This window comes from Agelaius tricolor, unplaced genomic scaffold (assembly GCF_023055355.1).
Source record: "Agelaius tricolor isolate 1412-34295 unplaced genomic scaffold, bAgeTri1.0.p SCAF_4, whole genome shotgun sequence".
NCBI classification, from domain to species: domain Eukaryota; kingdom Metazoa; phylum Chordata; class Aves; order Passeriformes; family Icteridae; genus Agelaius; species Agelaius tricolor.
The window spans coordinates 37,651,482-37,666,483 of record NW_027269264.1 but is presented as its reverse complement, the minus strand read 5'-3'; the positions used below and the strand labels follow the sequence as shown (position 1 = coordinate 37,666,483).

General features: G+C 35.1%; 1 protein-coding gene across 4 annotated transcripts in view; it reads right to left on the bottom strand.

Moving 5' to 3' along the window:
- Positions 1-551: 551 nt before the first annotated feature.
- ADAMTS6 (ADAM metallopeptidase with thrombospondin type 1 motif 6) overlaps positions 552-15,002 on the bottom strand; it is a 143,162-nt gene continuing 128,711 nt past the window's right edge. For 3 of the 4 annotated variants that reach the window (XM_071425335.1, XM_071425338.1, XM_071425337.1), the window contains exons 22-25: positions 14,293-14,497; positions 10,655-10,831; positions 9,285-9,441; positions 552-3,989 (exon numbers count right to left, since the gene is read on the bottom strand). In XM_071425335.1, coding sequence (XP_071281436.1) covers positions 3,880-3,989; positions 9,285-9,441; positions 10,655-10,831; positions 14,293-14,497 — 649 coding nt within the window. In that variant the 3' untranslated portion in view covers positions 552-3,879. Of the gene's footprint in view, positions 3,990-9,284; positions 9,442-10,654; positions 10,832-14,292; positions 14,498-15,002 lie in introns of those variants that run through there. The other variant, XM_071425339.1, reaches the window with a different exon arrangement.

Genomic DNA, 15,002 nt, shown 5'->3' with positions numbered 1-15,002 from the left:
CTGTGCCAGGTAAGAAAGGAAGCATCTCTTGGCAACCGTTACCCAAGCACCAAGTCTACTGAAATGACTTTCTTCTTTATATCTATATAAAAACCATAAATATAGTCCAGCTTTACATATATCTATATAAAACTTCTTTACATCTATATATAAAAACACCATGGCTTCAGATAAACTTCAGATAAAACCTTAAAAGCTCAATGCAAGAAGGACATTTTATTGTTATTGACTGGCTGTAAACGAAATAATTCCAAGAAGTACAGAATATTTTTGCTGCCATTAATTTCATTCTTGATCTACATCACTGCTTAGGCTAAAATATAACTTAATAATGTACATGACCATATTCTTGATTTTTCCTTTTTGTTATTTCCTTATTTGCTTATATATGACAAATATTGCTGCTGCCCAGGACAGGATTCTAGCATAACATAGATGTTACTTCAAAGAAGACACCTTATATATATTTTGATGCATCGGATGAAGCAAACATTAAGCATACAGAATTCTAGTAACTGTAAGTCAGGGAAGAGACAACTGTACCATGGGTATCAATCTTAAAAGCTGCACTTTTATTTTACTAAATTATCTATGTTAAAAACAAATCTGTGCCTGGTGTGGAGTTTCACTGCATCAAGTGTTACAATATTTTTGTTTTTATTACAAGCAGGAGAATGCATGTAGAACAAGTGTTAAGAAACATGACAATAAATTAGAATATAATTTACAAAAGCAAAAATAATAATAAAGTAACAGTGTACCACATTAATACTGAGTATAAAATAATAAGCAACTAATCACAATAATACAAAGGTAATTTCAGTCTGTATTATTAAGGATATCTATGTGACATTCACTCCTTTATAAAGTTCCTAACGAAATGGACTATTTTGGATGTATACACCTTGAAGGATTAATCTTAGATTTTTATTTCTCTTTTGATCTTTATCAGCTAATAGTATTGCTCAGTGGAAGTACTGGCACCAGGTTTCTGCATCTTGTATTTTACTATTTGATTCTAGGTCTGTTATATTTATAGCCTGCACAAAGACTCCTTTTGTCACTATTTAGGAATATAACACTATTTAGCTTAGATTATATAGATGGCTACAGTGTAGCAGCAGCAATGAACTGTGCTGTTGAAACCAATTATTTTTCTTTGAATTAGGTTTCATATTTTAGTCTTAGTCTGTAGTGTTGCTTAGTTTGCAAATCCACATACATTCTGTGTTTTGTTCCCTTTAACAATACAATTCAACATTGCTCCAGGCAGTTCTTTAAATTCCAACCTCAGTGCTGTTATATTGCAGAGTAAACATCAGAATCCCCGGTGTTCTAGCACCAGTAAGAGAGCAAAATGTGTCTTTGGAAATATTCCTTACAATTTTCATGTCCGAAGTGAGGTAAAAAAAAAGGGGTTTCTTTTCAATACAGAGAAAACCCTTTTCTCATTAGCTGAAATGACACATTAGCTGATAAAAAAAATCATGCCCTGGCGAAAACTGGACCTTGATACAAAAAGGCCTCTTGCTTAGGGAATGTTGTAACAACCCCTTACCTTTTCATCATACATCTGATCTAACCAGGGCATGTTAGCACCAAGGTGTTCTGTCAAAAGGATACAGGAAGTCAATTCACTTAACAGACAAGCACTACGTACTGCCCTTAATCTCTATGTGCAACTCCCAAAAACTTGGGATGTTTTTATCGACTGGTGTCAGTTTTAACAGGAGTTGTTTACATGGTGATGAGAGCAACAGATAACAAGCATATGTGAATACATGCAAGCCAACTGAAAATTAATTCCACTGGTCACAAGTGTACAGAAGTGGAAATACTGGCAAGAGGTAGCAGATGACAGAATTTGATGGTCATGAGTATAGACATGGGGCTACACAAAACCCCTTGACAGATTGTCAATATTTTGGGGGAATTTCATAGTATGAGTCCTCTTAACAGTATCTATTGTTCCATGTTAATTCACATTAGTAAGTAGTGTGCAACATATTTGGTTTGTTATTGGTAAAATACATTGGTACACTTCAATCTCATATTTTGAAATTATTTTTCGCTGAAAAGATTACCTTTTTTTTAAAAGTGCTATTTGAGTTAGAATTTGTAACACATATTATTGTTCACATAATTTTAACTGCTTTACAACAAAGGAGTCATAGTTGGACACACAATCACATTCATGAAGGACCTGTTGCAAAATGCAAATGTTCAAGTACAATATATTATTATAAAGAAATACCTACTTTCCTCATCTCCTTATTGAGACTGTTGCTGAAAAGTGAAGGGGAAGAGGAGCATGACAATTAAGTTTTAAATGTTATATTCCTAATTGTGACTTGCCTAAGAAGTTTGGTTTCACTTTTAAAAACACAAAGTATTTGGTGAATATTAAAAATAGGGTAATATGAATGAGTGGAGCATGGCAGTGAATAGTTAAGGCATCTAGATTCTAATTTACTGGCATGAGTTTGTTCCAGTCTCATGCTGAAAGCTGTCCCTTGCTTAAATAAGGTCCAGCTTCACATAGGTACCTGGCCATTTAGGTGAAGGTGGCCAGAATTCACTACAGCCATCCCTTTTCCAGTGTGCCTTACTCCTGATAGTCCCACAGGCCTCTTGGCTCAAGCACACTTTTGACTTCTCATTTGAACAGAACCTAGATACCTCCATGAGTCACTTATTCTTTGGTTGCAATCCTTGCCACTCAGATGCAGTCTCCTGAATAGAACATTCACATATTCCTTCTCATAAACAGTACCTCTGCTATGGTATCAAAGGAGGGAACATCTGGAACCCATTTTAACTTTCAGCTTTGCAAGGGATTGTTGCTATTACACAATAGGCTTATCTTTTGCATTCAAATTCCTTAGTTTTGGAGAATCAAAGCTAACATGTAAACCAGGTCTAGAAGCCTACAAAGTTGTTTCTTCTTTGTGGCTGGTGTTGTAAACAAAAGTGAGCTGGAGTCAAGTCCTAAACAACCTTTATGGTAGTAGTGAAGGAACTGGCAATCCAGTCTTCACCACTGCTGGGGTCTGCCTCCCCCATGATACTGAAATATGTTCCTTTCAGTGGAGATCTGTTTCACTTGTACAATGGTAAGATGGCTATAAACCTGCAGTGAAGATTTCATTTTGTTTCATAGCACACTTGTATTTCATGCACCACTGCAATAACTGTTGCACCTCTTAAAACTAAAGTCCCTCATGGTTGTTCTATTTAGTATAGCTTTATATATGGCTCACAGCAGTGTTCAGGAAATATGGATTACTCCAAAGGGAAATAGGTGGAATGAAGGAAAAATACTTTTTTTTCTAAAAAATTTCTGCTCCTTAAATAACATTTCCAAGCTCATTTTATAATTTAAATTGTGGTGCTGTGTCAAGAGATAAAATAGTTAAGATTTTTAAGCTATGACTTAACTTTTTTTTTGATTCTTCTTTACTTCTATAGTAAACCAACTCATAAGAACTACATTTTAAACACTTTTAAATAGAAATGGATTCAGTGTCATTGCTAAGTCCATAATAAAAGTTATTTTAATGGTCCATGGATGTAAACAGACTATTTGGATTTAGTCAAAAGAACACAAATGTTCCACAGTAAGCTATTCTATATGTGTTGTGTGAATTTTTCAAATTTGGGATCCCCTCATACTGTGTCCAGCACTTTGGATTAATAAATCCCACTTCACAGAAGTTAAAATAATATTGAAATCCTGTCAGCTGGGGCTGACCAGTGGTTATGTTTTCCACAGGGTAATGCATTTGCAAGGACGTCAATCTTATTCCACTGTGTGGCTCTCTTCGATGGACACTCTTCCACAATGATAATAACAAGGCACATTCTTCTGCTTCCTGTGGGTCAGTGTCCTTGGCAGGTCTTGCAGCACATCTGTCTGAAGTATGCTCGACTGCAGAACTTGAACTTCAGCACCAGTGGGCAATAGGCCACTTTGTTCACATCTTTGCACTCTAATAATTAAGAACATTAGGGAGAAAAAAAATATAAATTAGATATATAAATTAAAGTACAGATATATAAATTAAAGTACAAAGAAAATCTGATGTTTAACATGCTTCTCATCTATCCATCTATCTTGCTTTCTTTGTAACTACTCTTTCTAGTACAGTCTAGTGCATACAATATTGCAAATTTTAAAAGCCATAAAAATATTTGCAGGGCTTTCAGACATTTAAAAGTGCGTAGTCTTTGCCTTGGAAGAGCTATCATTTATTGGGATAAGTGATTACACAGTTAGAACATGTGAGTTCTTTTTTTTACATTACTTTTAACTTCCTTCTCAGCAGTTATTTTATTCATCCACAAGAGGTTATCATTATGATGATTCACACTATTTGATACCATGCCTGTGCATTCGTAAGAATCCTTAAAACAGAATGAGCATTTCAGCTAACAGGGATGGAGAATATTACACAAGTGTTACAAATAATGGTACCAACAGGGTGAGTTCAGTGACCAAACTGAATGGTGGATTATACTTCAAGCATGGTTCCACACATCCACAATTTATGAAAGCCACTTTTATGCCTGTAATAGACGTAAAAGCTCTTTCTCAGAGTTGTGTTTTCCTATATGCTGAGGCTTACTGCCTCAGCTGCCCTGTTGTGTCAGCATGTAGCTTTCCCAGGAAGGGAGAACAGAGCTCAGCCCCACAGAGGAGGGTTTCATTCTTTTGCATCCCACACAGGTTGCATATAAAGTGACTTTGTGAGTACATTACAGGAGCTGGAATATGCTGTAGTTCTCCCCTGGCTCATTTTTTGCACTTGTAGAAAGAAGATGGGAATGGGGAATTGAATAGTTCGATCCGTGCTCAGTTCTTATCCTGATACAGCTTGAGAAAGACCTACATCTGTGAATTCAGTGACACACTCAGGTTCTACAGCTCTTCAGTCTCCATATAATCTCCTAGTACATGATTCTTGCTGTGGGACAGGTTGTTACAGATAGTGGATTAACACTTGCAAGCATACTGTAGTAGCAAATTGAGTGCAGATGAGAATTTTCAGTATTTGAACCTAGGAAAACATTAATGAGGCTGAACTTCCAGGTCTGTACTGACCAGTATTTCTGATAATATGCATGCTTTTAGCTAAGCAAGAAGTGGTTAGGAAATTATTTAAATTTTAATTTCATTACCACAGACGTAGTGCTTTCACTGCAATTCTTTCACACCATGAAATGATGTTTGACATACTGCTTTTCTAGTTTTTTAATTCTTAACGGAAACATAATTGATTGACAGGAAAAAAGATGTTGTGAGTAGCTGGTTGAAACAGATATATTTCTCTACCAGCAACCACACATGGTCACTTTATTTGACTGACTTTCAAAAACTCTTCACAAAAGAGGTCAAGACTCTTCCAGAAACATTTCAGGTACTCATACTCATGAAGACTGGGAATATAAGAGAGACAGATGGTGAATTAAAAATGAAGTGAAAAATAAAAAGGTTCACTTGATCTGCACAAGACATAAAATGTTCACTCAATTGCAAAAATAACCCTCCAACACACTGTGTTTAGTTACACACATGTAAAGCCAGTAACTCAATTTTTGCTAAAAGTAGGACTTCAAATGATTCTTTTTCATGTTTCTTTTATGTTATTCTTCCTCTTGAGTAAAACTGGACCTGTTCAGCTGATGCCATTTGGACAGCAATGAGAGAAAATCTTGAAGTTTCCCAAAACTTCTGGTTTAGAAATCAGTTTTGAAATAGATAATGGTGGCTGATGAAGTAGCCTATATTTCAAAGGACCGTGGTTGAATGGAGAAGGTCTAGCAGAGTTCTTTTTGTTTCTAGCAACAAGTGGTAATGAGTTTCAGTAAGCTACATGCACAACTTCTGCCTTGCTGAACTTTGTGACTAGATCAGGCAATATTATGATATTAACTATCATTTTACATTTAAAAAATCACAAAATGTTACTGTGCCTCCAGCTAAAGAAATTGCAAAGTGGTATCATATAAAATACAAGAAAAACTGAAATTACATAAAAATAGACAAAACAATTTTTCAGGTAAATTTTTAGATGGGCTTTAGCAGCATAGATTCAGCAGACATATATGTTATTTAAGAGAATAGAAAAATTCTGAATAGGTTTCAAGTGGTATGGTAGATGATGCCTATAGTTCACTTCCAGCAGAGAACGCAACATTACCCTCATCAGTGACAGCCCATCAAAACCACATCTACAATATTATAAACCACCAATGAAAAGTCTGAAAACCCCAGAGGTAAGGCACATGTAAAATATTACAAGATTCAATGTAACTTTCTTTTAGTAATTCTGTATCCCCAAAACTTTGACTCTTGTTTTACACAAACATCATATACTTTCCCAAAGAAAAATTTTCCAAGCTTCACCACCAACAGGATCATTACACTGCAGAGTGGCTCAAGCTTCCTCAAAACTCTGTATGATTTTATCTTTAGCAAAATAAAATTGCTAAGAAATTGTTGAACAGGCTCCATAGTCTGCAAGCACAGGTGTTTAGCAAACAAAGGGAGTCAGGTTTGCTGGGGTTTGAAACAGGAAGAGAGCCCCCCGGATAAGCTGACCCTGCTGCAGACCTGTGTGCTGCTGCTGAAGTTGCTTTTGCCCCACCATGGAGCCCAAAGCACGAGGCAGTGCTACGAGGTGGCACATGGACAAAGTCCCTGTGTGTGGGCAGGTATGCTCTGCTACATGCATGCATGCCAAAGTGGACAAACCCTCTCTCTGACAGACCTGATTCCTTCCTTGAAACCCAAGTACTGATAGTCAGATCACATCCCACTGTACCTGCGGAGTGACAGAAGTAAGCACAGAAGCACAGCAAGCCCCACTCACAAATATATTCATGACAAAATATCATAGCTCCAAAATTTCTCACAGAAAATGCTACTTTTTCAAAAATAGTTGTGCTCTTTAGGATTAGTTAGCTCTTGAAATCTTTTCATCATCTCCAGGATGGTTAAAAAGATAAGCCTCATTGTTTAAAGGCTGACACTTAACTGAACTAAGAGATGTCAGGACTTTTTTAAAGCAGAAAATGTGTCAAACCTGAACATTATTCTGCAAATTCTGTTTGTACTTCTCCTATTCACTATTCACTATTTAAGAGCAGCTGTAAAATGTATAAATTAGAATATATACATATATAAGAAATACTTGTACAAGTATTGAAAAAATACCTTGAAGACAGAATTTTTGCCTAATTTTGGAATAGGGCAACCTTAGTCTTTCACAGATTGCAACAAAATTCTTCTGAAATGATCAAAGCATTTTAAACTGTTAAATGAATTTTGAGATAAATACCTCCAGCGTGGGACATAAACAAAAATGGGATGCTAAGTGGCAATGTGTTGGGAATTATATCCTTCAGAAGATACTGTACTATATCTTTTCCCCTTTGGTTCTCCCTAACTGTGCTAATGAGCCTGGAAAGCTGTCAGTAAGGAGCTGGCTTGCACCTGGCTCTCTCAGAGTGCAGGCCAAAGAGCTTACAACCATCTGGAATACAGCATAAATGTTTTTCAATATTTTCTATTTGTGGATCCTAAAAATTTTCCAGTGAAGGTGTGGGTCCCTAAAAACATAATTACCAACAGACTCACTGTACGTAGCTAGTCTGCACAGTTCTACTGTAGGGAAGTTCAGGCCACAGAGATCACACACAGAAAACTCCCACTTGCATTCTTCTACAAGAGATTAGCATATTTTCTGATAATATTGAAGAATTACTAGTGTAATTACTATAAATAACAATATGACCTTGTCATCTAGAAATTAAGAGGAGACTGGAACTTAATCGTGTCCACTTATAAGTAATTTATTACCTTCCTTACTTTGGACTGAAATCAACGTCTGTGTTTGGAAATAAAATAACATGTAGCCTGTGAGATTTAAAAGGCAGAAATTTTCCTAGATTGATAGTTATCACTTAAAGATTTCATGAGAGCACTAAACAAAAACAATGCAAACTTTACCAAAAACAGTGAATTTCAGTGTTCATACATTGAAGCATAAGTGTATTTCTGGGACAATTTTAGTATGCTCCCATTTCATCACAGACTTTCCATCTCTATTTGCCAGACTTTTATAGCAATTTTGAATCTATGGCTTGGACATTGATGGATAGATTAGGCACTGAATGACCACCAAATCTGAGTAGACTATGGGACAAACTTGCCATTAAAAAAATTTAAATCAGAGCATTTGTTCCACATAAACAGGACATTAAACCCCAATGTAGTAGGAGATTTTATGTAAAAACTACTCAGTTATATACTGCACAGAGATGAGTTGTGTTAAAAGCAGCAGTGCTAGCAACCTTGTGGTCATGTACTCAAAATTTAGGGAATATAAAAAATTTGGGAATAACTGTTTTAGAACGACTGCTTTTGCTGTGTAATCTCTTGATAGTTTGGAGAATTTTCTATTCCTTCTCCCCTTCCACACAAAAGGAATTGTACTTATCTCATGAGCAACTATTCCCAATTTTATAATCGATGAGGAAACATTTTTTACTGCCTAGAACTCCAAGTCTACTTTGAAGTCTGCATTTCCTAACCTAGCTTGGTCTAGACCATTTACACGTTCAGATCTGAAGTATTTTATAAATATGAATAAGCTTATTTGCACAATATTATCTCATATATCCACTACCAAAAACACATTCTGATGAAGTTAGTCAATAGTCTGATTAAATTGGACTTTATAATGCAAAAAATACTGTAATTATTTTGAACAGGCATTATAAATTTTAAAAAAATTTCAAGTTAGTTAGAAGAAGCTGAAAGGATGTCAAAGTGTAAGAACAGACTTGTTCTTCCAAGAACCATGTAGCACAAAATCTATGGTCCCAGTCTTCAAATGAACAGGGAATTTACTATTTTTTGCCACTACATTGTTGTGTTTAACACTGATTAGGCAGGTAGAAGGTCAGTGGATGAAAAGTGTATTATCTCCCCCTGCTATTATAAACATTTCCATTGAACCAATAAAGAGATTAGCAAATCAATGACACAAACAATAGTATTTTTCCATTACTTAGGCTATATATTTTTTTTCAAAAAAACAATGTGTATTTAGGTTTTCATTGACTTTACCATTGAGCTACAATGACTAAACAGAAAATAATTTTTAAAAAGTCATTCACAGCCTGAGAGATGATGGCATCTAGACTTTTACCAGTGCAGCAATGCTGACTATGTCACTTTATTCTTTTCAGAATAAATTATATTAAGATGGCAGACTTACCCTCTGTATTGGAAATGGGAGTACTGTCACATTTACTTTCACACTGCTGCATTGATGGAGGTCTGAGAGTTTCTGGACACTCACTGGATGCTTGTCCAGTATATGACAGGCACTGTACTGTTCTCATCTGTTGCCCAAGACCACACTGTGCAGAACACTAAAGAAGGAGAAAAAAAATGTAAAACCTTGCATCCAAATTTTAAATATAAAATAAAGCAACAGGAAGCAATCAGAAACATACTACATCCACAAATTTTAAAGAAGACAGGCATCTGAAGATGTTTCATTAATAGAGAAAAGAATTATCACAAAATACTCCAGAATTTCTTACAATACGTATGAGTACTCATCTTTCAAAGAAAAGAAAGTGCAATGCAATATTGACTCCCTGAAAAGTTCAGATTTGAGATATTAAAATATAATTTACTCAATTTCATGTGTCATACTGAGACTTTAGAATAAAGAAAGAAAAAACAAAGAAAACAAGAATCCAAATCTTCTACAGGACTTTTTTTAAGGGAAAAGTAAACATCTTTCAAAAAAATAGACTTTGCTGTTTCAAAATATTTTTAATTTCTGTAACTAAATAGTTACAATTTTAGTATAATATTAGTTAAATATAAAAGTGGATTGGAAGAATCACCATGAAAAAAAAGCCAGCTAGACTATAATATTGCAAGTTATTTTCCACGGGGTAATTAAACTAAAATGTTTCATTTTCATTAGTGGAAAATTGCTCAGCAAACAGAAAATTATTCATTCATTTAATATTCTAAAAGCAGGCCATTGATCGCAAATGAGATGCAAAAACATCTTGTTCATGATCAATGAAGAAGAAAACTTAGTAAATCATATTTTGAAGGAAACTTAGTAAATCATATTTTGAAGCACTGCATAAAGGTGACATTATTTGGCCTGTCCTGTGGTAATTTAGCTCCCTGTATGGTAACTCAATATCTTACGTAAAAAATCATATTGATCTCAAAGTGTGGTTTTGTTCAGAGACAGACATATACACAGATCTGCTACTACAATAGGAATTGGCTTTATATTTCCATCATGTTTCTCAAGGAAGTTAAGCATGTTTTAAAAATAGTACACCTTGCAACACTGTTGTATCTCCAAAATACTCTAAAAAAGTAAGGATTTTTTTCTTTAAAGTGCTTGTAGAAACTCATCCGGTAGAAACAAGATTACTCTCTAGACAAGCATCATGAAGAATCATGTTTCAATCTGACACAAAATGGGAGAATCTTTTTGTTTCCCTCAGCCATAGGAACCATCTCTTATCTACCTCCAGGGATATCTTAGGCTACGAGGTGCTAATGTGGGAGACTAACAGCAATGAAGACTTGCATGAAGTGTCCCACCTGTCCCCAGTCTCCAGCAACCCAGCGAGGAGGAGGACATCGGCCTAAGCTACAGCGGATGCGCACTGGCGGTTTGTTCTCATCTTGGCATTGCGCAGCTGGAAAGGTTTTTAGAAGATCACTGCTTTTGCACAGGACAATTCGGTGTTTGAATCCTGGGCCACACTTTGGTGTGCACTGAAAAAAAATATTTATCCAAATAAATAATTAAAATCTCAGCAAAACACCAATGAAACTCTCAGAAATGCTGTTTGTAAAGCAGGACATGATGATTTTTGATCTTACAATTCAACTATAATCACAATACAGTAATAATAATTTTTAAATGTTTAGAAACACAAACAAGCTGACTGAAGATTGTTTCATTATGTGAAGTTTTTCTAAGTTTTAAATTTCCTTTGCTGTTTATATTTAGACTACAGTGTTACTATTTATGTCAGGCCTAAGAAAACACTGTAAAGTAGAAAGGCCTGCCACATGTAACACTATTATGAAACTAGTTTGACTATTTCAATAATTAAAAATAAGACAGTATGTTCTTAGTATCACCTTAGTACAGTCTTCATCCACTTCACTTTATCCACAGATAATGAATACATTTTTCATCAATACACAAAAGGAAAGAGAAATGCTGGATTTGATTTCATAGAAACCACATCATTTAGATATATCAAAATATTATACCCTCTCCTACAGTGTATGCTTTCCTCTCCTTTCCTATTTAAATTTTAACCCTTATTTCACAGTTTTCTCTTCTTTTATCACTTTTGTGCTATTCTGACAGCAAGCAGACAATAAAACAGCCACTTGAAAAAGGGCTGATGATCACTTTGGCTTTTCACCATCTTCCTTCACCATGGTGCCACTGCCATTCTCCTTTGTTTTTGCTACTGACCATTAACTGTCATACACAGTAGCTCAACTGCATAATGAGGAGGAGACGAGCACTAGCAAAATTAAAACTCAAGAACTCTCCCAAATCAGTCCCTTTATTGGCATGCTCACCTTTATTCCATAAGCATATCTGCAGTATTTGGATCAGAATCAGTTTTCGACAGCATAAACTTTACATGCAGATTATGCTAACCTGTTCAAGACTGGAAATGCCTTTAATACGTAGTCACAAAACATTATTTGGAAAACAACATTATGTGGAACTGGAGCAATATTCAAGAAATCACATACCAAAGACTTTCCACACATCCAAAACAACTCACTATATCACTGGGGAAAAAAGAAACACCCCTAAGATTAATATAAAAAAATTACTTGAGTGAGGCAAACTTAATAGTTTTATGCCTAATCCTAAAGTATCTTTGAGTAATTTATAGAAATTTTCAAACAGCTCCACAGTATTATTTAAGGATATACCCTATGAATATGTAAAATTTTACATCTCTATCTACATATACTTCAAAACAAGAAGAAAATCTCCAGAGGGAGGCACCTAAACTAGTCCATATAGAATGAAAAGGCTTATTCCAAATGTTATCTCCACTTGGATTTAGGATCTTAAACTGGGCTGCATAAAGATGAATCTTGCATTTGAAGTTTATAATCCAGAATGCAAAATGCATATATAATCACTATCCTTAAAATGTAACCTTTTCTACCCTATTCAATCTTTTTCTACCAAGGTACATCTCTTTATATACAGTAATTCAGTATTCAGAATTTTGATAAGGACTAAACATATGAAGTTTCAAAGGTCCTTATACTTCAACACTAAATCTTGTGCACACTGCCTACTAGAAAACCAGATGAAGGAGGGAAGTAAGAGAAGATCTCTGGTAGAACTACACAAATAATACTAATGATAGAAACCAAAACCCAATGACAGTTAATATGTGAGGTCTTTGAAGTCATGATCATGACTGATCAGTTGGGGTTCAAATTCCAAGGAGTGTTTTCAGTACATTCTCCCACATGTATTTTGTACAAAACACTTGACTTTTTAAGTAGGATGTAGAAGTATGTGCCCCTTCCCAGTTGAGTGCTTAAAAATCACATCAGTCTGTCAAAACAAACAGAAAAGTGACAATGTTGAAAGGGCTGGGTCAAAATGTCAAAACGCAATGGACCTGTGAGGTTCCATAATCTACAGAGGATGTCAGCAAACAAGCAACAAGGACTAAACTTTGAGTTTAGGAGCATCTTCCTTCTAGTACTAATTGAAGACACAATCTTGAATCTAAATGTAGGATTCCATCTGAGAAGATCTTTCTCCAGCTATTGGTACAAGAAGAAAACAACACTCCATTTTGTGGAGTTATAGCAAAAATTCCACCAAGATGGACTACACTGGATCCCAGAAATGCAAGTGAAAGAAGGAAATAAGTTGCCTTCAATAATACTGAATGACTAAAAATAATAAACCCCAGTAAAATTTAACAAAAAGACTGTACGCTTCCAAAGAAAAGGAAAAGAAAATATCCAGATAAGCCAAACAAGGAAAAATTATCTTCTATTACTAAATGCTTCTAGAATTTCATGCCTTTGTGGAAGTCATTAAGACAAGTTATATGTGTTTGTCTGATAAGGCTCTTCCCAAAAAATCCTTAGAATAGTTTTTCGGGTTTTTTTAATAATTATCCTGAAAAATATAAAGGGAGTAGTTTAGAGGGGGTAGATTAATTCTGTCAAAGCTCAACTATCACAATGTGTGAAAAACCTTATGGCACTAGATAAGAATTACTACATTCCAGTGGGAAAGACATCCTTAGTTTTCATTTCAATTTGATAAAACCAGGCTTACATTTTCCTGAGGACTTCATCTAACCAGTATGTTTGCAAAATGACCAAAAGGATACACAATTTCTTGTAAATAATCACTTAAAATTTTAAGAACATGTAATTATATTGAGTGTCAACAAGTGTATAAGCAGATAAAACAGTTCTTTAATTGTTTTATTTGTAATATGCTTTGTTTTGAGTATGAAAAGAAAACTTCATATCTTGCATTCCAGAGAAAATTAGCAAGGTTTGTCATTGGTTTAAATGGGAGGAGTATTCAACTCCTGATTTTTTAAGTTCACTCTTGTTTTCCTTTTCATGTTTCTGTCAGAAATTCATATAAACACACATACAAAAATGTTTCTATTTATAGTACTATAAGGATTTTAATATATTATATGATATTTCTGGAAAACATTAACAGGAAAAAAAACTAAAAAAACTTTTCTCATTCTATTAAAATGGTATCATCAGTCAAAACAGTCTGCCAAGCTACACAAGAAAATTCATACCAGAAAGAAGCCTGGTAGTTTTTCACAACCCTGATTAATTATCACAACCAGAGGTTTAGCAGAGTTTGTGTCTTTAAATCAGAATGATTTTGTACAAAATCATTACATGATCTTGCTGCATAAAAGCCTAGACTTGATAACAGAGTGAGAAACCAGTATGTGATACCTGTGGGAGAGAAGGAGCTAATTTAGGGCTATAGTGACACTGTAGGTCATGGGCATTTTCATAAGAGGCAGGAAACAAAATAATGAGGCACAGGTGAAACGTCCTCTCGGAAATTTTCCTACCAACCCTTTACTTAGCAAGCCCTGACAGAAAATGTACTACTATTCAGTGGTCAGAGGTCCTGCCTCTGCTATCACCAATGAGCTAATACAGTGAAATCTCCTTACCTCTGACCAGTCCAGAGCAACCCACTGTGGGGGACAGGACTGGTTGTTGCAGGGCTCTTTCTCAACAGGCCGGTGTGTTAAACAGTTGGCAGCGTCCAGCGTCTCCTCCTCAGAGGGGCCAATCTTTCTGATGCAGAGAACTGTCCGCGAACGCATTCCTCCATCACAGGTCTTACTGCACTCAGACCAATCTCCTATAAACCATCTGGATAGAAAACATTAGGAGGCTCAGTTAAACACTTTTCAGAAACAGAGTTGATAACTACACAAACCAAGAATGCAAATAGTTTAAATCACTAAACCGAAGTAATTTTTAACAATACATACATTCATGGTGATATAAAGTAGAAATTTATGGGTCTTTTTACTAAATATTTTAATTTATGCCTCACTGCAATCATATCTTCCAATAATAACACTCTTTTGTATTTTTCAAGAGCAGCAATTTCCATCCTAGCCTACAGTAGTTAGAAAGGAGTGTTTGAGCCTGACAAAACTGAAGGTATTTATGTAGATTTGTATTGGACTTGCCTGAAATAATTTCTGTGAAAGTGGTTTGCAACTGGAAATGTTTGGGAACTATTGCTGAAAGTTATATCACAAGTTAAAAGCCAAGATGTTTGCCTCTTTGGTATCATTACAATAAAATAATTTGATCTCAAAATTGGACTTTTTGAGAGTTAATTCTCATCAGATAATGAGACATTTGT